Genomic DNA, 22,747 nt, shown 5'->3' with positions numbered 1-22,747 from the left:
CATTTTTCTGTCTTTGACATTGGATAGCCAACATATTGCTATTATTTCTGTACTTGCTCCTTACTGTGGTTGTTGCAGTAGCCATCATCAAACACCAACTACAACGTGTAGGCTACCAGAAGCTTAAATACTGTAGTGGTAGAAATAGTAATTCATCACATCTTCACTAATATACAAGTCTACATTATGTAGCTCAGAAAAAAATAGAACTTCAGTCAGTTTCATTTATTTAGATGCACACAAAACATCAACACAGATATATGCACGTTATAAAAGTCCTGCATTTAAAACAACTACCACCATTTACAATGTACATGAAAGTATCATTAAGGTAAAAAAATTGTAACTTTTTTTCATCATGTACATAAACGCCAATGAATTTTTACACATACAAATATCTAAACACAAAGAACTTGAGTAAATCAACTGAATACCTATAAACACAAACAATACATTTTCTTTTTGTGTTCTACAGTGAATTGCACTTTAAGAACAACAATAATCATTTTATATGCTGGTTAGTGTCCTTAACTGTATCACAGCACCATCTTGTGGAATAATGTGAGAAAAAAATGTTACTCCAGGAATTACATTATTGTATTATAAAATGCAAACAAAGAAATCACATGTACTATACATGTGATTACATAATACTGACTACAAATTTAAGATTTGTTTTAGATGAAGAAGAAGCAGATGAGCTATAGATTTTTTGAAGAACAGTAATAATTCAGGCAGGATGCCCTTAATATTATGTTGTTATACAGTGGTACAAATTACTAAATAAACTGATAGCTCATATTGTTACCAAACCCAATGGGAACATATGTATATATATATATATATATATATATATATGTATTAGCTATTTTTAAAAAGTGACACATAAGGATTAAGACATTTACAGGTGAGATCTGTCCTGGTCTGCTGAAGGTGTGAATGGTTCTGCTTCAGGATAAACCAGGAAGCCAGAAAAGGTGGTGTACCTCCCCTGGTTGCTGTAGACGGCATAACGCTCATCCTGCTGACTGTACAACCAAACAGTGTCTCCCCGATGGAGAGACAGCAGCAAACTTTGACTCTGCATCTCCCGTCTCTTCGACGTGTCCTCATCAAACACCATTGCTTGCACTTCACCCTTCCCAGTCATCAGTTTCACAGAAACAGCCTTATGGGGATGTTTCCCCACAGTGAACGCAAAGAAGTAAGCGCCTCGGAAGTGGCAGGTGAACAGGCCTGAGGTTTTGTTGAAATGACCCCCAATGTTGACATATTCCACATCAAAGGTCAGAGGTGGCTTGTCCTGCTGCCTACTGCTTTGGCCCATGAGTGTGGATGTCCGTGCCACAGAGAAGGCAGACCGTGGCTGCTCTGGTGTCTGGCCTCTGGCCCAGGGATTGGCCTGGGGGGGGCAGAGTGGGTAGGACAGCCACGGAGACAGGTGGTTGCTGATGTAGCTGCTTGGGGAATTGTCAGGATAGATGAGATAACCAGAGAAGGTCATGTACGGGCCAGCATTGCTGTACAAAGCATACTGAGGACTCTGCTGTAAACGAAGCCAAACTGTGTCCAGTGCCTTCAAACTGATCATTACACTCTGACTTTGAACTTTTCTTCCTTTCTTGCGATAGTCATCATATGCTATAGCCTGCACCTCCTCCCCATTCTTCACCAGTATGACTGAAAGCATTTTCTTTGGAAACTTCCCCACAGAGAAGGAGAAATAGTATGCACCTGGTATGCGGCAGCGGAAGTGACCAGTGTCTGGATTGAAATCCCCTCCGATGTTGACCGTAAGCCTACTGAACGTTACTGCCTTCTGCCTGCCTCCCAACACGCTGTTGGTTTGTGTGGCAGAGAAAGCAGAGCGGGGACCTGTTGTCACTGGAGGGGCATGAAGGGGAGAAACTGACCCAGAGAAGGTGATCATGATGAAAAAACATGCCAGGTAGCAGAGTGAGGCCCAGGGTGCTAAAAATGAAAATTCAAGGAAATTACATCTTCAGATGACAGACATAACTCAGTCTGAGCATATTATTAAGTTTTAATATTTGAGATTTTTCTGTTCAAAATAAAAGTCTAGTCTTGTGGTACCTAACCTAGAGGTTGGAAACCCCCAGAGAAGGATAAATCTGATGATTAAAGGAAAAGTGACTGGCTTAGCACAAGACACAGGTGGAAATAGCCAGCAAAGTTACACTTCTTTCCTATCAGGTCCTGGGTGTCAGATTGATCTTCACCCATAATGTCTCTAAATAAAATATCCAATGTTGATAATAAAGTCTGACTAAACTCTGTCAAGACAGATCTTCCCATGAAATGAAGCACTCAGCGTGAGCAGTAGCCCTGAAATGTGGCTGATATTGTCTGTTCTCTCTGTGCACTGGGAGAAAGAACAAGATTAAGTGCTGGTTCATCTGTTCCTGTGTATGTTGAACAATGGAAAATTTCAGTGTTGATGAGGTGGGGCAGGGCATAATCACTGCAAAATATAAAGGAATTATTACCTTAAAGTGAGGACAGGTTGCAGCCAGACAATTATTATTATTATCACAATATTTCACTGAAATCATAGCTTTTCATATATTTAGGGACTAATTTGATCCTGGAATCCTACCACTTTACCTGGACACATACTGGAGAAGACTGCACTTTTAGATTTAGATAGAAAATCCCACTATGTCTCTAAATAATTGCTAATAATGTATAATGTTTGCATAAATCAATAAATAGATCAATTTAAAATAAAAGTCAGATGAGTTTCAGTGATCATGAGTAAATGAGTGGAAACCTGGCACCAGCAGACAAGTTGTAATTTTAGGCTCAGATTGTACATTTGCCTGTTTCTCCTGTTGTTTGTAATATTAACCTGTATATTTAAAAAACAAATAGACTAATGAGATGTTTACTACTAAACTACAGAGGCAAACATTTTATGAGAAAATAAGCTTTGCAAAAATAACATTGTACACTTCATGTTTCTGTAACAATAATGTAAAATAAAGTATGAATACAATATGTCTCATCAGAGGATCATTTATGACAAAATTCAACATTCACACTTATAAAAAAACTAATCATTCTTATTCCATTTATATTTCTGCACCAGTTAAAAATATCTAACCCACCTGTTGGTCTACACTGAGACATCCTGAATCTCTTCTATAGTCAGAAAATGTAAACAGAATTCTTCTTCAAGTTTGCTGCACCGCTAATGTCCACGTTACAGGTCTGACAGCCAAAGGGAGACAGCTTTAGTCCATGCAGACATGTCAGGAGGAGGAGTCTGTAGTCAGTCTGCAGTTCCCATCCAACTTGCAGTGCAATAACTCAGTGAAAATGAAGCTGTAACTTGCAGCCCTGTTGGAAAGTGGCAGAGCTGGGCCTGATTCATGCCCTGTAAAGCCATGTTAATGTGGCCATGGGTCTAACAAGTGCTGGGATCTAAAAGTGCTCTCTCTGTAAGATGCAATGGTGTAAACAAAGTAGAGCATGAAATGACACCAGGGAAGCCTGATCATTATGAATAAAGCAGGGGACAATATTATTCAAAATCCTGCAGTGTATTGACACCTGGGTGGAAAGACACGTTGGCTGTAAAAATACTTGTTCATGCTCATCTGGCAAAGTCATAAAAACATCAACGACACTGGCTGACTGGGCATCAGGTGTTTGCAGCTCTGGACCCGGAAGACGCCTGTGTGTTGTCAGTGCCAGCTTACGGAGAAGAGGGCACTGAGACCTGAAGTCCGCATTTAAGACAAGATGGCAGGGCTGCCCCGCAGGATCGTTAAGGTAACTGTGTCACACTCACAGCAGCAGCACGCGTGACTTTTCTGTCACGGCACAAACCTCTGGACACACGGGCTCAACTCCCGGAGCTAAGCTGTGCTAACGTTCGCATCCAGCTAGCTAAGGTGGTTTCACCGCTGTGCCCAGAAACACGGAGGCAGGGCGGGTTGAAAATAACGTTACACCTGGTCTTTGTAAAGCTCTGAGTGTGCTTTGTGCTTGGCTTATCGCTTCTAGATATACTTAGCAAACAGAAGAGTGTTTTCAGGTGACTGACGTTGCTGATCGGAGCAGCTAATTGAATGGCTGGCTAACCCCGGATAGCTATGCTAACCAGACTAGTTATGCTAACCAGGCTAGTTCTTTTAGCTTTGTTTATATGTGAATGACAATAAGAAGCTAAGGCTAGCCTGTTAGTTTCATTCTCCAGTGCTGACCTTTTAGTTTGTCTCTGGCAGGAGACTTTTCCATCGTGTTCATAACAAACGAGCTGTGGTTAGCAGCATTTAGTTAACTGGGCTAACATTTGTAACAAATGGGCCATTAGCAAGAGATGCTGCTCATCATGCTAATAATGTATGATACAGTGTTGTTTTCTATTTTATTGTATTTATTGCTTTTTTAATTTGTATTTTAGAATCAAGCCAATGTTGTTCTTGTCCCTATTGTACTGCTGTAACATAACAGTTCCCCTTACAGGATCAGTAAAGTCTGTCTACATTTTAAGAATTATTTTCTCAAATTCAGAAGCAAACAAAGAAGCAGTTTGACTCTAGTACTAATCTAATATTTCAGTTTTTCCACCCATCCATCTCCTATACCCACTTATTCCTAATTAGGGTTGTTATGATATAATCTTAATAATGCAACCACAGGGGGGCACAATCCAGTGTCTTCATGTGCCAGTACCAAGTCCAGGTAAATGCAGAGGGTTGTGTCAGGAAGTGCATCCGCCGTAAAATTTCAGCCAAATCAAACATGCCAATCACAAATATGACCCCAGATCGGTCGCGGCCCATGTTAACAACGACTGCCACTGGTGCTTTTGACTTACAGGGTGCCAGTGGAAATTGGACTACTGTTGGTCGAAGAAGGAGAGGAGGAAGGCGTGTTCGTAGGTAAAGAGAGAAGAGGAAGGGCAGGAGTGTAGGACTTAGAGTAGGGACTTTGAATGTAGGGACTTTGTCAGGGAAAACTAGAGAGTTGGCTGATATGATGGAGAGAAGAAAGGTGGATATCTTGTGTGTTCAGGAGACCAGATGGAAAGGTAGCAAGGCCTATAGATTAGGAGCAGGATTCAAGCTGTGTGGATGGAGTAGGAGTTATCCTGAAGGAGGATTTTGCTAGGAATGTTCTGGAGGTGAAGAGAGTGTCAGATAGGGTGATGAGTCTGAAGCTGGAAGTTGAAGGTGTGATGTTGAGTGTTGTCAGTGGTTATTCCCCACAGGTAGGATGTGAGTTAGAAGAGAAGGAGAAATTCTGGAGGGAGATGGATGAGGTGATTCAGGGTATCCCTAGTGGTGAGAGAGTGGTGATTGGGGTAGACTTCAGACATGTTGGTGAGGGAAACAGAGGTGATGAGGAAGTGATGGGTAAGTTTGGTATGCAGGACAGGAATGCAGAAGGACAGATGGTGGTAGACTTCACAAAAAGGAGGGAAATGACTGTAGTGACCACATTTTTCCAGAAAAGGGAGGAGCATAGGGTGACATATAAGAGTGGAGGCAGGAGCACGCAAGTTGATTACATCTTGTGCAGACGTTACAATCTGAAAGAGATCAGTGACTGCAAAGTAGTGGTTGGGGAGAGTGTAGCCAGATAGCATAGGATGGTGGTGTGTAGGATGACTCTGGTGGTGAGGAAGATGAAGAGGGCACAGGCAGAGCAGAAGACCAAGTGGTGGAAGTTGAAAAAGGAAGAGTGTTGTGTGGCTCTCAGGGAGGAGCTGAAACAGGCTCTGGGAGGTCAGGAGGTTCTTCCAGATGACTGGACAGCTACTGCTAAAGTGATCAGGGAGACAGGTAGGAGGGTACTTGGTGTGTCATCTGGAAAGAGGAAAACAGATAAGGAGACTTGGTGGTGGAATGAGGAAGTTCAGGATTGTGTTAAGAGGAAAAGGTTAGCTAAGAAGAAGTGGGACACTGAGAGGACAGAAGAGAACAGACAAGAGTACAGGGAGATGCAGCGTAAGGTGAAGGTAGAGGTGGCAAAGGCCAAACAAAGGGCGTATGAGGATTTGTATGATAGGTTGGACACTAAGGAGGGAGAGGTGGATTTGTACAGGTTGAGGAGACAGAGAGACAGATGGGAAGGATGTGCAGCAGGTTAGGGTGATCAAGGGCAGGGATGGAAATGTGTTGACAGGTGCCACAAGTGTGATGGAAAGATGGAAGGAATACTTTGAAGAGTTGATGAATGAGGAAAATGTTAGAGAGCACAGAGTAGAAGAGGTGACTGTTGTGGAGCAGGAAGTAGCAAAGATCAGTAAGGATGAAGTGAGGAAGGCTTTGAAGAGGATGAAGAGTGGAAAGGCAGTTGGTCCTGATGACATACCTGTGGAGGTATGGAAGTGTTTAGGAGAGGTGGCAGTAGAGTTTTTGACTGGGCAACTTAAGATCTTGGAGAGTGAGAGGATGCCTGAGGAATGGAGGAGAAGTTTTCTGGTGCCCATCTTTAAGAACAAGGGAGACGTGCAGAGTTGTGGAAACTACAGAGGAATAAAGCTGATGAGTCACACAATGAAGTTATGGGAAAGAGTAGTGGAGGCTAGGCTGAGGTGAGAAGTGGGCATTTGTGAGCAGCAGTATGGTTTCATGTCAAGAAAGAGAACCACAGATGCAATATTTGCTTTGAGAATACTGATGGAGAAGTACAGAGAAGGCCAGAAGGAGCTGCATTGTGTCTTTGTAGATTTGGAAAAAGCATATGACAGGGTGCTGAGAGAGGAGCTGTGGTTTTGCATGAGGAAGTCTGGAGTGACAGAGAAGTATAGTGGAGGTGGGACTGCACCAAGGATCGGCTTTGAGCCCCTTCTTGTTTGCTGTGGTGATGGACAGGCTGACAGATGAGGTTAGACAGGAATCTGCGTGGACCATGATGTTTGCAGATGACATTGTCATCTGTAGTGACAGCAGGGAGCAGGTGGAGGAAAATCTAGAGAGGTGGAGGTTTGCTCTGGAAAGGAGAGGAATGAAGGTTAGCCGCAGTAAAACAGAGTACATGTGTGTAAATGAGAGGGACTCAAGTAGAACGGTGAGGATACAGGGAGCAGAGGTGAAGAAGGTGGAGGATTTTAAGGACCTAGGGTCAACAGTCCAGAGCAACGGCGAGTGTGGAGAAGAAGTGAAGAGACGTGTGCAAGCAGGTTGGAACGGGTGGAGGAAAGTGTCAGGTGTGATGTGTGACAAGAGAGTGTCAGCAAGAATGAAAGGAAAGGTGGACAAGACAGTGGTGAGACCAGCAATGTTGTCTGGTTTAGAGACAGTGGCACTGAGAAAAAGACAGGAGGCAGAGCTGGAGGTAGCAGAGCTGAAGATGTTGAGGTTCTCTCTGGGAGTGACGAGGATGGATAGGATCAGGAATGAGGACATCAGAGGGACAGCTCATGTTAGATGTTTTGGAGAAAAAGCCAGGGAAGCCAGATTGAGATGGTTTGGACATGTTCAGAGGAGGGACAGTGAATACATTGGTAAAAGGATGCTGAGGTTAGAGCTGCCAGGAAGGAGGCCTAGAGGAAGACCAAAGAGGAGGTTCTTGGATGTAGTGAAGGAGGACATGAGGATAGTTGGTGTGGGTGAGGAGGATACAGGGTTAAATGGAGGTGGATGATTGGCTGTGGCGACCCCTGAAGGGAGCAGCTGAAAGGAAAAGAAGAAGAAGATGATCTAAGCTTAATAATCTTAAGGCTTAAGCTTGTTTTTTTAATTCTTCCCAATCATGGATGTAACACGTCTGACTGCAGCCACTAAATTTGTCTTCCATCATTGCCACAGCTGTGTTTATCTACCCTTCTCCTTTCACTATTGAGATTTATAAAAAAAAAAAACAACAACCTTTTCAGAACATGAAAGGAAGAGGAGGTTGCTCAGGTGAGTGGAAAGGGGTAGAGCTGGGAGCAGCACTCAGCAGACCGAGCCCTGGGAGCGTGTGACTGGGACTGGGAACCCCTTCTCGTCTGTGTTTTCACTGCATGGTTTTGTCTGTGGGTTATCTGAAACATTTCAGGAATCTCAGTCCCAGCTGCATTCAGGGCAAGAGTGTCAAAAACAAGATTGGCTGATTTGCTGAGGATCATTTGCTTTTCTGTAGTCTATATCAGTGTAAACTGGATATCTTTGGGTATTTACTACTGTTTGACATTGCAAATACAAAATGAATGAAAATATTTAACTCATAAATTAAATGGTAGGTTATTCAGCAGTGCTAATAGTTGAGGCCCTATAAAACATCTGTGGACCAACAACTGTAAGTTAGTAAATGGCTTCATCCATTAAGAATTAAAGAAATATTTTAGTCTTTGAATGTGTTGGGTGTTGAAAAGACCTTGTGTGGGAAAAGACAGAGATGAGTTATGTCCAGCTACAATAAAAAAGTAGACAGAGCTAGAAACACCGATTGCCTTGTGTGGTTTGACAGCTGCACTGTGCTGTATCTGCGAGAACCAAGCATTTTTTCAAGTTCTGTCACCTTGAGAAGCCTTATCTCAGAGTTTCACTGACCTTCTACTAACACAAGTTGTATCCTTGACATTGTTTTGCACAAATCTCTGAATTGAGTTTTGTGATAGTGGTATAGGTTTTATTTTGTCACCAAATTATTTTTTCCTTTCTTTCTTTACCAGGAAACTCAGCGTTTGATTGCAGAGCCTGTCCCAGGCATCGTGGCAGAGCCAGACGAAGGCAACGCCCGCTACTTTCATGTGGTCATTGCTGGACCCCAAGACTCCCCTTTTGAGGGGGGCACATTTAAACTTGAACTTTTTTTACCAGAGGAATATCCCATGGCAGCTCCTAAAGTACGCTTCATGACCAAAATATATCACCCCAATGTTGACAAGCTGGGACGAATATGTCTAGACATTCTGAAAGGTAACTCACTCAGTTGTGAATTAGATTATATTTGTGTTCCCTAACTGAGGCTTTGTGTCACTATTATTGCTCATCACCACTGTCTCGTCAGTGCCGCTCCAGTTAAAGACAGATTCCTGTGCTTCTTCAACAGTCCTTTTTGTTCTTATGCTTTTATTGGTCTCCATTTTACTCTTCTTAATCCCTCCTTTTTATTGTTTTCTTTTCAGATAAATGGTCACCAGCTCTGCAGATTCGCACAGTGCTGCTTTCAATTCAGGCGTTACTAAGCGCACCCAACCCTGATGATCCTCTAGCAAATGATGTTGCAGAGAAGTGGAAGTCCAATGAAGCTGAAGCCATAGAAACAGGTGGGAGCTAAGGAGGGTTTATTACACTTTCAGCCATTGCCCTGTTTACTTTGCTTGCAGGAATGTTCAGTCTAAATACACATATATGCATACACAAAACAACACTGTATGATCCACTTAGCAGATAGATAGTTAAAAAAACTGTAAAATAAAAAAGGTAATACTTTAAATTTATGGACAAGTTATTTGGTTTTAACTTAATCTGTCCTCATGTTCTGGATACAAAAGGCAGTCTCCTGTGGTCATTTGAGGTTATTGCATTAGGGGCATAAAGCATAGAGCAAGAAGGTAAATGGCTTTGCATATCTCAGTTTAGTCATAATGCTGAAAATGGGATTTATAATTTCTAGCATTTGTTCAGATTTCAGTGTTCGTTTTGACATTATTTGACAAGTTTTGTTCAAAATAAGTTCAACTTGGCTCTTATGCAGAGGGTTTGCATGGAGCAATCATACAATACATATCAAAATGCAGGTTTATTGAAAAACTAATTGTGGCTCAGAAAAATAGTAAATGTTACACGACTCATCTCATTATTCTCCTTTGTTTTTTCACCCAACAGCCAAATCATGGACCAGACTTTATGCTGGAAACAAAAATGAAGTGTAGAGCAGCCTAACAAGTGGAGAAACAAATGGAAGTCAAGTGTGAACACAAATCCTTCTGTTTTGCCAAGACCTCTTCCTGCTTCATTTGCACTTACAGTAAGGGACGCAGTCTTAAAAAATAATGTAAAGGAAAAAACAACTGCTGACAATTGGTGATTTAAATGCACACTAGTAATGAAATGGCTTTTGTCCTAACTCACTAATGTTTAAATGCATGAGCACAGGTTTTAGATCTATTCACCGGGCTTTCTCTGTCTATTGATATGTGGAAATGTTTGCCTGCTGCTGCTTGAACAAGTGCATTTCAGAGGGGAAGAGAGTGTCTCATGTGCCGCATTATGGGGAAAGAGGTGGGTTTGGGGTGTCTAAAGAGGATAGGACACCAGCGGTCAATATATATATCTATATGTATAAATATAGATATAGATATGTGTAATGAATACCATGTATGTATGTGTGTATTCCGTGTATATTTGTATGTATATATAAAATGCAAATATAAAATACTGCGTGTGTATATATATATATATATATATATATATATATAATACACACACATACATACAAATATACACGTATTCTGTGTTGTTTGTGTCTTGCTGTTTGTTTATTAAACACAGCTAACTACTACTAGTCCACTTTATCTAGACACTCACCTGGAAGGAGACCAGAGTTTTGTCCTGTGTGACGCAGCAGGACACAAAAACAATCATAGATCATGTGTCTTCCTTAAGCCACACATAACTTTATTAAATTCAAAATAATATGACTAAAAAAACAAACTGAGCCTGCCACATTAACGCTCAGACACTCTCAGTGTATACTGTACTTGAATGTTCTGCATCCTTGGGGATGCAGTGAGAGAACGTGTAGGGACCTTTCCTTAGTTTTAGCACTTAGAGTTCATGTTTTATTATGTTATACAGACTTTTGTTTGTGAATCTTTCTTGCTGTTGCCATACTAACTACACTGCATCTTGTATGTCAGACAGTGTAAATCTAACAGACTTAGTGGTTTACTTCTTCTAATAACAATTGTTTCACAAAGCAAGGATTACATTTAAGACGTCAGATAACCTGAGTGAGGGTTGGCGGTAAACTTTGGGGTTGATTGACTAAACTGTGTGAGATTAAATGCTGCATTGTTACAAAATCCATCTCCAAAACATCAGTAAAGGCTTTGACTCTCAAGTGTTATGACTAGTTTTTGGCTGAAGAGTCTGTATTCAGTTCACTGCTTGTCTGTTTATTAGTCGCGGGCAAAAATATTTTCTTGCTCGCAGAATGCTATAAAATATTGAAACTGTTCACCTGCATATGTTTATGTTCTGTAAATAAAGTCTGTTGATTAATAAATACCTTCCTGAGTGTTATTTTAATGGGTCACACATAAGAAAAGTGTGGGGATACTTGGCTAAAGAAGTTCTCAAATGTAAAAGTCCCTCCTTTAAAATTCAGTAACAGTATTATTATAACGTATAGCCTACTGTATGTTACACCATTGGATTATTATCATTGTTTAAATTTAAGCAACATTTTGATGTAGTTAACTGAGGTAAAGCTGATTTATGTTGTTTTCTATACACTCATGGCCACTCCCACAGTCATTTTAACTTAATACACCCTTTCTCAGGACTGTGTGCAGACACAGGTCTTATTTATTTCATCTGTTTCTTTCATATATTTATTCTAGTCTGTGTCCATGTACACATTAAAATAAATGATAAATTCCTTCAGTTAATGCTATTCAGAGTTCTTATGTTTGTATTGAACACTCATTTTCATTCATCTGAATCAACATTGTGTGAAGGATGTGATGTTTTCCATTGCCATGTCTGGCGAAACACATCTATTTATATACACTCCCCTCCAAAAGTATTGGAACAGTGAGGCCTATTCCTTTGTTTTTGCTGTAGACCAAAAACATTTAGGTTTGACATCAAGAGATGAATATGAGACAAGAGATCAACATTTCAGCTTTTATTTCCAGGTGTTTACATCTGGATCTGATCCACAATGCAGAATATTGCACCTCTTATTTGAACCCACCCGTTTTTCATATGAGCAGAACTATTGGATCACGTGACTGACAGTTTTTGATGCCCAGGTGTGTGGTATTACATTGACTATTCAAACGGTAAATAGTGCTGGATGTCTGTGTTCAGTTTCAGATTTGGGTTGTGCCTGTGCATTTATAGTCGGAGGTTGCTGTCTGATTTCAACAGTTTTAAATGTCCATGACGTGATTTTAGGAAGAATCTTTAATGAATTACACCTTGAACTACGAGACATGGTTTTAAACAGCTCTGAACATTTTCATTTTTGAACACATCCTGCGCCTTAAGACCCGTCTCCATCCACTAGAGGGAGGCCCTGAGCTTTGTAACGTTGTGCTGAGCAGAACAGGCTTTACCCAGTTGAACAAAGCTGCTGTAAATATCCAGTGAGTGTCACACCTGAATGCTCCACTGCACTGAAAATGGTTTCATGTTTACATTGTTCTGTTTGTTCCACCTTAAAACACCCAGACGTGGCCTAATGTGCTAAATTGGCAAAGGGTGTTTGGGGTGGGGTAGACCATATTTGTTTTTTATTTCTGTAGGTGCCAGTGTGATTTCATTTCGTATGAGATTAAAATGGGGCGAAAATTAGGGGAAGCTGCTTGTGTTATGCAGATTAATGTTGACACATGTTGATTATAAAGATGATCATGCATTTCCACAGAAAAACAAAAGCATGTTCAGCTCAACTGATCTGAAGAGCAGCACTTGAAAGCAGCATTAGTTGTCCCGTGAAGGCATCATTCGGCGTTTTTAATCATTACTCCACAATAAAGACACTTGCTCCATGTCCGGACCTTCTAATCGCCTTGTTAATGATGAACTGCAGTGTGGGAGCGCACTGAGGGCTCGTTGCGCTGCTCCCAGATCAGCTGGCAGCAGCTCTCCGACCGCAGATGACACAGTTTGTTGAATCATGCGTGTTGACAGCGGCTCCAAACCACCATGGTAGATACAATATGCGACCAGATGCAGTCTGACACTGTCTCACAGCGCAGCAATGAATGAACCGAGCGCACGACTTTAACTGCGCCAAACTGGGGATATTGTGGGGGACACGCCGTCCCTTCTCTTTCCAAACTTTGTCGGACTTTTTCTGCGTCTTTTCGCTTTTCCCAACATTTTTTTTGACGTTTTGAAGATTGGAAATATACAAATATATGATGAAGTTTAAGCCCAACCAGACCAGGACGTACGACGGCGACGGGTTCAAAAGAAGAGCGGCGTGTGTTTGTTTCAGAAACGAAAAAGAGGACGAGGTAAGATGAAGTTGGTGGATCAAGTGTTTGCAGTGGACGTCACTCACCAACAGGCTGTTTGCCCCACACAGTCCTAATTTAACTCTTGGTTAAATATCATACAGAGCCTGCTTTACAGCCCCACAGTATAATACTGGGTCTCTGTGCGTCACGGTGCGTTCATGCGTCTGATGTCGTTAATTGATGCAGTGAGCAGAGGTGAACATAACCTGGTTGAAGGGTCAAGGCTTTGACCCATTAGGTGACAGGTGGGTTTTACATAGTTATACCCACATTATGAGAAATGGGACCCTGGGCATTGTGACCTGTAGTCAGGTTGTGTCTTTTTGTAGGTGTGTGCCCTTTTATAGTCATCTGTGACCATTTTGACTCATATTACATTTATTTATTGTCATTTTGCATCTATAGTTACATGTTTTATGTATTTGTATGTGTTTTTTTTCAAATTTTGGTTGTGATTTTGCAGCATTTGGGGTTGTTTTCACCTTCTTTAGTCACCAAGTGTCTGTTTTTATGGGTTTTGTAGTTCTTGGTAGCTGTTAGGCATCTGTTTTTCTCTATGTTTTGCTGTTGACAGTTTGGCTGTTAACAGTCCCTTCGCAGTTCTCCTCTAGGGCCCCTCAGCCTTTAGCCCCTTTGGCCCTTGCCTGGTAGTATGAGTATGAGTAGTATCAGTGTATGTGGTAGCCAGTATGGACCCTGTCATTTTCAAATCCACATATCTCATAATTACTAAAGTGTCATCATTGTGCTTAAACAGTAACTATTGTGAGTAGCAGCTCTGCACACTCATGAATTTGTTGGACATATTCTTTCTCTACTACTGCATGTGATTATAAACACTAGTGCCAACTCTTACTGTATATCTAATGTGTGCCAGCTGTCATCATAAATCATACATCCAATTCTCACTTGTAATTCAATAGCTACACATGGAACTCCTGCGCTTTTGCTGCTGCATTTCTGGCACTCAATTTCTTGTTCCTGACCGTAATGCTCCTGAATGCAATGTAGTGCTGCAACACTTTTCTTAATTTATATTTACTCAGCGTTAATTGTAGGTTTTACATCAAAACTAGCTCCTACACCCACTACAGCCCAAATGGTTTCCCTTTTTTAAATAAAATCCAGATTTCTGAATATTAAATGTGACATCTATCATACCACATAATGTGCTTACTGAGAAACCTAAATCACTTAAGGGATATGTCCTGGATATTATAAATGAACAGGTTTGATTCTGATTCTGCAGCCTACATTCAGTCTTGAATAAATGTAAATAAAACAGTCATTTTCTAATATATGTTATTTTAAACTGATGCTGCTGGGGTATTGAGAGTCAGTTAATGTTAAAGGAAGGATTATACTGAGGGCACTGGGAACTCATCTCAGGCCCACTAGGGGAGTCGGGTCGTGGGGGGCTTTATGGGGGCTGGTTGAGTGTTACACTGTGTGCTAAACACCAAGTGACCTATCAGCTGCAATTTATAGAAACAACATGCAGGCACTTGCTGTCCTCTGACAGATTTGCTTTCCTGCTGCTTGTGCTCCCACCCTCTCCTCTTCCCATCACCGCCTCTCTCTCTTGTGTCACTTTCCCCAGTTAGTTATCGGAGTCTAGGAGGACAGAGCTGCAGAAAAATGCTGCAGAGTATGACCATATTGTTTGTACTCAGGAAAATAATCTAATCCATTTATTTTCATGTTTCAGTGCAAAGGGAACAGAATATTATTGCATGATATGCTCATTCTTCATATCATAATACTCTGTAAATGAAGCGTTGTAAGTAACTGTACCGTAAATAACTTTTAAGAGTCATGTCTGTAATTAATCAGTGGGTCTTAATTTTTGTGCTAGAATACTTTTTAGTGTAACAGTTTCCAAAATGTATCTGTTGTACAAATACACAACAACATGGCAAAGATAAGCCAAATCACAGTCTCATTTAAAATCCTTTGCACATGTAACTTAAGAAGTCATTTATGTTCTTATGTTCATATTACAGTCAGTAACCAATGTGCCTTTAGGGCCATAGTCACAACAAAGACTGAAAACATAACAAATCTGTAGTGAAGGTATAGTTTAAGTTACCATTTCTGTTTTATATGTATCAGCTGCTTTATGACAGGCATTGATTAATGTGAGACGAACGTGGATGTGACCGCACGGTGCCGAGCCCTTCTGAGGTGTGTTGTGCTTGTGCCTGGGGTCATTAACCCCCTCTGCTGAGCTTGTTTTCATTCAGAAAGGCGACTGCTGATCCAGTGGTTTTTGAAAAGCCTGAGTGCGTGTGTGTGAATAACTGCGTACGTGCTAGTGCCTACGTGTTTTACGTGGCGCTTGTGTGAAATTGCGCATGCATGTGTGTGTTGTGTGCTTTTGTGTTTTCTAGAGCCAGTGTTTTCTAGAGTCCTCAGGGCCCTGCAGGGATTCAAATGAGACTCTCCACTGCTGTTACCCTTTGCAGCTATTAATTTGCCCCCTCATTGTATTAAATTAATACAGTGCATTGATAATATATTTAGATCTAAATTTAATTCAACACTTGAGACAATAGAACATGAAAACATCCACTGAAGGTGAATGTTTTTTATTCTAGGTTTGCTAAAAAAAACTTCTACAATAAGGAAGATGCATCTATATATTTTTGCCTTTTCATATATTTGTCTGTAGAAGAATCTAGTCATATGTAAACCATACATACTTCCTGATTTAAAACTGTACTTCAGATGGGTAAAAGTTGTAAGTCTGTAGGTTTTAGTGAATTAGCAGCTACTGTGGAGTCACACTGTGGAGTGTGATATCATGTTGTCCATATATTAATATTGTCAGACTGTCTGTGCTAACCTACTATAGTGCCCTACAAAGGGTCAAAAACAGGTCATACAGCCAGAACAGAGGTCTGTCACACACACATGCTTTTACTATTACCAATGATCCGAAGCATGTAAACAGGTAGACAGGAGAATGTTATAGTGTGATAAAACTTGAAGAGGTTGATGGCTGGAAAAACAGAATGAGACAGGAACATGAGATGTAACATTTTATGTTCTTTCTTTCTGACTTAGAGTTTTCTCTTTGGTTTAATCTGACTCTGAACGAGTTAGAGCCAAGCTTCACACTGAATGAAGTTTCAGTCATCACAGTCATTCCTGTGGAACTAAGAGCATCTCTTACAGCAGTGAAGATGTTTTTATTACTGCTCTTCACAAATCTGCCATGCTTCAGTATTGGGTCTCAGCAAGAGCGCACCCTAATGTTGATGAACCAATGCTGGAGCAGTTCTGTTAATTGTAGCATTAAATCCACAAAAAGCTGATTTTTGGCACTAGTTTTTAGTCAACAGGCTTATCCAATGTTGGAGGGTGTGCAGTGGCTACAAATGTCCAGTTAGCTTTGAATAAAAATTGCATATCAGTGGATTTTTGTGGGTCAGATAGTTTTAAAGTTGAGTAACTCTGCTGAAAAAAGACAATTACTTAAGTTTGAGGCCAGTTAGATATTAACCAGTTAAACAATAATGGCAAATTTAAATGTAGCTGTACATTTGATTACGAGTTAGTGCTTTTAATGCAGCAGACTTTAGCACCTACCAACATATTAATAGATGAAAAAATCACACTGGTTAATCTTATTTGCATATTGCAGTTATGTGGCAAACACAGCAACATGGAACAGTCCAATCCACACAATGTCCATGTTGCATTAGGTAAACAGAGTGAATAATTATCATTATGTGATTTGTTTGATAGCCACCCTGCTGAATGACTAACACCACACTCACATGCCACCAGATACCTGTGGTGACAGACCTTAATCCTGAGCACGCTGTTGGTGTGTTTTTTTTGGCACTCCAAACTCAGCAGCAGAAACCTGATGATGGCCTTTTTTCTTTGGCAGGTGCTACTTGTGAGCAGCAGTCGACATCCAGACCAATGGATTGTGCCAGGAGGTGGAATGGAGCCTGAGGAGGAGCCGTGCGGGGCTGCCGTCAGGGAGGTGTACGAGGAGGTGAGCTCACGTTTACATACAGAGGTGTACTCTGTGTCCACCTGTTTTATTTCGTGGTTGTCACTACTATTAAACTCCATGTAAAACTCATCAAAAGGCCATAACAGCAGTTTTACATATTTAACTACAGGCTTTACATTCAGGGCATATCGTATTTATTTAGACCCGTTTTCTTCCTCTCAGGGGACAGTGTTCCCAGTTCTTTTAAAGTCTGAAAATCAGCTATCACAGGCTTGGAACTTGACAGTGGTCATTTATTATGACATTATTTATTATAGTGGAGTCAAATTCTGCTGCACAATAGTGTAGGTGAAAGTACAACTCCACTGTTGGATGATTCAACTGGTAATGGGAATTTGCAAATGTGAATTGTGAGAATCAGCTGATTAGCAGCACTGCTTTCAGAAGCTATGCTGTCATGAGCTTGTCAATATTATGAAAGGGGAAGACGAACAATGAGCAAACAATATTACACTCTTCGAAACTCAGGTGCTGGAATTTCCCACAAGCATGTGGATGGATAATGAAGAAATATTTCAATTTTTAATTTCAGCCTAGGACTGAAGGATGGTTGACAAAACAGTTAAGCTTTGTAAAACCACTGCTATAATCCTCTAACCACACATAAAACTGTGCTGCCATGCACATGCCATGTGTCCTTGACAAGTCAGTATTCTGCAAATAATCTACACACATATTTTAATAGCTCTGGCATGAGACACAGACACAAACGCTGAGTATAATGAGCAGCAATTCTTGGCACATATCTTGGTCGCTGTTCACAGTTTGAGATGCTTCCACTGTTATGAGCCAGATCCAGATAAGAGATTTGGCAGTTACGTATAAATGGCCTGTTAATTGCGTTGTGGTTTAGTAAAAGGGGGCAGCTGACAGTTTGCCAGTGTTTGCAATGGTGTGAGTTGTGACTTCTGCCTTGGATAGAAGTGGCCTGTCAGCTTTGAGGTACGGTAGTGACATTTCTAGTTACCCACATTGTGTGCCTGTGCTGGACATGTTCTTGAATATAGATGAGTTGCAAAGAAACCACATTTTCAAATTTCTTTTAACATCTTGTTGAAGTTCAACAGATCACCCAGCATCAACATTACATCCACGTTATAGTTTTCATTTGTGCAATTGTGAGATCTTTTCAATCAAACAATTAGTATGGTGTATGTATGTTTGAGACAGCAATTGGCACTGCCTGTGGGCTTTCCAGACATCCTAACTGATCCTGACAGCTCTAAAGGAGAGGCCATGTCTGAAATGCACCACACAGTAGGGGCCAAATGTGCTAAAGAAAGCAAGGAGCTCCTGGAATGCTTCTACTAGCAGCAACAGGGAGAGTTTTGGTGCATGCTGCACAAGCCTAGCTACATTAACACACCAATACACTTATATGGTGGTTGCTGATCTTTTATCTTTGATCAAGTACTCTTTAACCCAGATGGACAGTTGAAACTGAGACGAATGTTCAACTCAGAAGGCGCTTGGACACTCGAACAGAGACAAGCTGTTCCTAATACCAGGTCATGTGTTCTCGCTGTGTTGAATCTCTATGAAAATATCACACAATGAGTTTTTTCATTAGTGTCAGAAGGACAAACTTATCAGTCCTTATGAATGGAGTGAAAAGATGTAGCTAATGTGTGGTCACTCAAATAGAAATGTATTAAATGTTTTATTCACCCGTGCAGGCTGGTGTGAAGGGGAAGCTTGGCAGACTACTTGGGATTTTTGAGGTAAGCTTGTCATATGATTGTCATGGAAAAATGTAATAAATTCTCACCTGGTATGTAGTACATTATATTACATGGTTTAAAATCCAGTATAAACTTAGCTGGTAACTCTACTATCATGCCTGGCATGCCTTCATGTGGCAGTCCTCCAAGTCAGTCAGAGCATTAAGTTGTTTTGCTCGTGTCTGTAACAGAAACAGGCAGTTAATCACAGTTCATATGAAAGTATTTGCATGCAATACAATGACAGTTTACAGTGGTAATATAAAGTAGTGTTTTAATCTAAACCTTCCAGCACAATCAAGACAGCAAGCACAGGACATATGTCTTCACTCTCATAGTGACGGAGACACTGGATGACTGGGAGGACTCTGTCAACATTGGTATGCCTCTATGTTTAAGTCTCTTTTTGTCCTGTTACATATAGTTTTGCATAAAATAAAGTGTTTTTATACATTCACTGACATTAACCTTTTACACATAAGCAAAGTACAGCTGTCAAACGGCACATTATGTTACTGTACTTTCTCCACGGCCTGTTTAAACTGACTGAAATCATTTATTTACATTTATATGTGTTTTGGTCTGTTCTTGATTCTATAATGAAGAGTAGTTTTTTGTCTTCTTAGTCAAATCCGATAAAATGAACATACCTGTCTCTAATTAGTAAATAATTAAGACCCCTCAATGTACTGTTAGAAGTAAATATAAGGTGGCCTGTGGAGATTTCTTTCTGTTTACACTCACTGTTTTGTAAGACTTGCAAAGCGAATTTCTTTTTTTATTATAAATCATGAAATGCATGTTTCCTAGCGTGCAGCCTTTCACTTCCTTGCAATTGTTGATGCATTGCTTCTGTTATTTTCATGTTACCACCACCACCTGTTGATCAGTGGAACAGCATGCAGCGGGTGGCAGTGGTGTATACTGCAGCTCTGCATGCATGTGACTTGTTGTGTTTATGATCCAGATAAAACAAGAACCTGTTCATATAAATATTACTCCACTAGTGCTACAAGTACTAAAAAAGCTGAAATGCATAAATAAAATGTCTATATTCTGTTATTACACAGAGACTGATGCAGTTTAGGTTGTTGTGGATGATATAGGAGCCAGTTGTCTGGTGAGTTAAATCAGAGTAGAGACAGAACAAGTAATTATGGTTTGCAAAAAATTAGAATAAAAAACAATGTTTGTGTAATCACTATGCACTTGCAAATTACAATTGAAGATTGTGAACCAGTAGTCTGAAATGTGCTGAAGGAAAAGTGTAACTAAAATCACAGCAAATTATAGAGAAAGCTAGTTAAGCCAGAGTTTAAACAGAGAAACTGGGACACGTAGTCAATACTGAAGTCAAACCAGTTTGTAAAAAATAATTATCACTATTTGTTTTGCGTGTTTTTGGTACTTTAAATCTAAAGATTCTTATGTGGCTCAGTAACTCAGCTTCTAAACTATTTGTAGCTAATCTAGAAAAAAATAAGTGTTTTTGATCATTTACTTCTTTTGCCCACAGAAATAGAGTTCAGTTTGTTCACAAGGGGGAGGAATGTTTGCTGTGCACAGTTGTTTTCCAGTTATTGCTCACCACAGCCCCCTCCATACGTGTCCTCTCCTGCCCTGCACGAGGGCTGTGGCTGAACAGAAAGGGTTGGCACTGCTGCTCTAATTTGTTTTCCCCTTCTGCTGAAAGGCCTGTGGCACTGTACTTCAGGGTGTCAGTACAAAGTGGGTGAATCCTCCCCTCTCACACCACCCTCTGATTATCACAAACCATGCCACATTCCTTTAGCAAAGTGCTGTTTGGAATTGAATAGGAGGAGAGGAAGGGCTTGAATATATATATATATATGAATAAGTATAAATAACTCCCAGCTGACAGTTTACTGTAGATTATTTTTATGGAAGATGCTTTTTTAAGAAGGTTTGCAAACATGAAGGCCTCATTAAGACTAACTGAAATAGGTTAGGAATGTCCATTTCCAGTTTATTGCTGCAACACATGCTGCAGTTTATTCTTGTGTGGGGTGTATAATATTATACGCCACACATTCAGTCAAAAGTATTAATGACTGCAGTTTATTTGCCAGTTTCATTAAAATAAGGGATGGCAGCACAAGCTATAGCTGCTGCAAAACAAATCAGATTCAATGCTAAGCTGATCAAGTGATGGAGGAGCAAAACAAGTATACCCTAAGTTGAAAGTCATCAACTTCAAGGAAGAAATGTATCAGAACGGCAATGGAAAACTGTACATATCAAGAAATAATACCAAAAATCTGCCCTTGTTCTTTCTCTGATGTTCTTGCAGGAAGGAAGAGGAAGTGGTTCAAGGTCGACGAAGCCATCGGGGTCCTGCAGAGCCACAAGCCTGTCCACGCAGAATACCTACGCAAACTCACAAACACCTGCAGTCCCGTGTGTAACCCAACTAACTACAGCACCCCGAGCTCCCAAGTGACTGACAACAATGCACCTCGCTATGTTGTTTACTCCACACAGGGTTCAGATCTAGTAAACAGATAGGACCAGCAATAGCAGCAAGCTTCTTCTGAGAGGACACCAGGACGGACATATGATCTGGAAAAGGTGTCTGCCTTTAATACATTACTAACGCAACCTCTTAATATGAACAGGAAGGACTTCTTGAAGTTGATTTGAGACCCTTTTATAATGCCAAGTATATTTAAGATTTCAGATTCTATTTTTAACGAAGCATCACTAGCTAATGTGCAAATGTGTCCCTCTAAAACATTCAGCTTTAGAGGGATGTTCTCAGCATGCTGCTCATGTAGTGTCAAATCCTTTTTAGTCTGACATGTCAAATATTTGATTGGCAGTGCACACAGCGTTTGGGTGGTTTTCTGGAGGCCACTACTGTGAAATGCTGGCTCTTAGAGGAGGTCTTAGCCCCACACTGACTCAGTGCCTAATAATGTCACACTGCAAGGCAGTTTAAAGAGCAGTAGCTGCATGTGTATGATTATTTTTATTGCAGGTAATTCTTTTGAGAACTGTTCTGACACTTGGGGAGCAGAGCGGACGTCACAGAACCATGGCTCAATTCCTTTGAGGTACTTTGCCTTAAAAATAGTTGGGGCAAGGTCTCCTTTCATGCAAAACTTGTAAACAACAATGCTCCTCCTTTAATTACCACCTCACAAGCACACGCCCACAGTATCGTCTCACTAGTAACAAGGAAATCCTCTGAGAAATATTAAGCAAATATCTGCAAAAATTGAAATAGAGACTTAAATAGTCCTGCCTGAAACAGCCTGTATTTGTAAATATATTTAATGTTATATTAAACACATTATAGTATACTGACACATTTAAACTTACAAAATGTGCCAAAGAGTATTTATCGCTACAGAGACAAGGACACGGTGGTTTTATTCTGATTCGTTATGTGCCTTTACAGTGTGGTTTTTATGAACACAAACAGACTGCCTTTACATGCAACTGTTAAAAAAAACAGCCCCTTTGTTTTTTCTTGATTAGGTTTGAACTAATGATGCTGAAGGCAACTTGGGTTTGTTTGTTTGTGAATGTACAGTATTTAGTATGCACTGACTGGCTTTATTTATTAATGTTCCATAGAGCAATAAGAACAGCACAAGGTGAGAGAAAGGCAGTCAGAAAAAGGTGCAAATGATAGATTAACGTTCATTTTGTGATTATCAGTGAAAGATCATTTAACACTTTTTTTCCTATTTGCGCATGTGTGACTGGAGTATTGTACTGTGCACCATCATGTTGTCTATAAAACCTTTAAATAAATGCGTGTATCCCCACTGCAGCAGCACAACATAAGCTATAATCTTGAACACGTCCAGG

The 22,747-nt window shown here is 40.5% G+C and overlaps 3 protein-coding genes across 3 annotated transcripts; 2 read left to right on the top strand and 1 right to left on the bottom strand.

The window, feature by feature from the left end:
* Positions 1 to 210: 210 nt before the first annotated feature.
* On the bottom strand, positions 211 to 3,258 carry c1qtnf13 (C1q and TNF related 13). Its single transcript, XM_026311800.1, has 2 exons — positions 3,129 to 3,258; positions 211 to 1,971 (listed from the first exon to the last, which is right to left on the bottom strand). The coding sequence occupies exons 1-2, from the start codon at positions 3,148 to 3,150 to the stop codon at positions 902 to 904; spliced, it is 1,092 nt and encodes a 363-aa protein (XP_026167585.1). The 5' UTR covers positions 3,151 to 3,258; the 3' UTR covers positions 211 to 901.
* A 386-nt stretch (positions 3,259 to 3,644) lies between these two features.
* ube2na (ubiquitin-conjugating enzyme E2Na) lies at positions 3,645 to 11,193 on the top strand. Its single transcript, XM_026312242.1, has 4 exons — positions 3,645 to 3,795; positions 8,633 to 8,879; positions 9,089 to 9,229; positions 9,792 to 11,193. Exons 1-4 carry the CDS (start codon positions 3,766 to 3,768, stop codon positions 9,836 to 9,838), a joined length of 465 nt encoding a protein of 154 aa, XP_026168027.1. The 5' UTR covers positions 3,645 to 3,765; the 3' UTR covers positions 9,839 to 11,193.
* A 1,511-nt stretch (positions 11,194 to 12,704) lies between these two features.
* Positions 12,705 to 22,690, top strand: nudt4a (nudix (nucleoside diphosphate linked moiety X)-type motif 4a). The gene is made up of 5 exons (XM_026311523.1): positions 12,705 to 13,156; positions 17,058 to 17,168; positions 18,866 to 18,910; positions 19,203 to 19,290; positions 21,222 to 22,690. Exons 1-5 carry the CDS (start codon positions 13,058 to 13,060, stop codon positions 21,434 to 21,436), a joined length of 558 nt encoding a protein of 185 aa, XP_026167308.1. The 5' UTR covers positions 12,705 to 13,057; the 3' UTR covers positions 21,437 to 22,690.
* The last annotated feature ends 57 nt before the right edge of the window (positions 22,691 to 22,747 follow it).

This window comes from Mastacembelus armatus, chromosome 6 (assembly GCF_900324485.2).
Source record: "Mastacembelus armatus chromosome 6, fMasArm1.2, whole genome shotgun sequence".
Classification (NCBI taxonomy): domain Eukaryota; kingdom Metazoa; phylum Chordata; class Actinopteri; order Synbranchiformes; family Mastacembelidae; genus Mastacembelus; species Mastacembelus armatus.
This window is presented reverse-complemented; position numbering and strand designations above follow the sequence as displayed.

Excerpts from the sequence above, each read along its gene's own strand:
- c1qtnf13 (XM_026311800.1), bottom strand. The coding sequence starts at position 3,150 with ATGTCTCAGTGTAGACCAACAG. Across the intron at positions 1,972-3,128 it reads GTCTCAGTGTAGACCAACAG|CACCCTGGGCCTCACTCTGC; the intron begins GTGGGTTAGATA and ends TTTCATTTTTAG.
- ube2na (XM_026312242.1), top strand. The coding sequence starts at position 3,766 with ATGGCAGGGCTGCCCCGCAGGATCGTTAAG. Across the intron at positions 8,880-9,088 it reads ATGTCTAGACATTCTGAAAG|ATAAATGGTCACCAGCTCTG; the intron begins GTAACTCACTCA and ends TTTTCTTTTCAG. Across the intron at positions 9,230-9,791 it reads AGCTGAAGCCATAGAAACAG|CCAAATCATGGACCAGACTT; the intron begins GTGGGAGCTAAG and ends TTCACCCAACAG.
- nudt4a (XM_026311523.1), top strand. The coding sequence starts at position 13,058 with ATGATGAAGTTTAAGCCCAACCAGACCAGGACGTACGACGGCGACGGG. Across the intron at positions 13,157-17,057 it reads GAAACGAAAAAGAGGACGAG|GTGCTACTTGTGAGCAGCAG; the intron begins GTAAGATGAAGT and ends TTTCTTTGGCAG. Across the intron at positions 17,169-18,865 it reads TCAGGGAGGTGTACGAGGAG|GCTGGTGTGAAGGGGAAGCT; the intron begins GTGAGCTCACGT and ends TCACCCGTGCAG.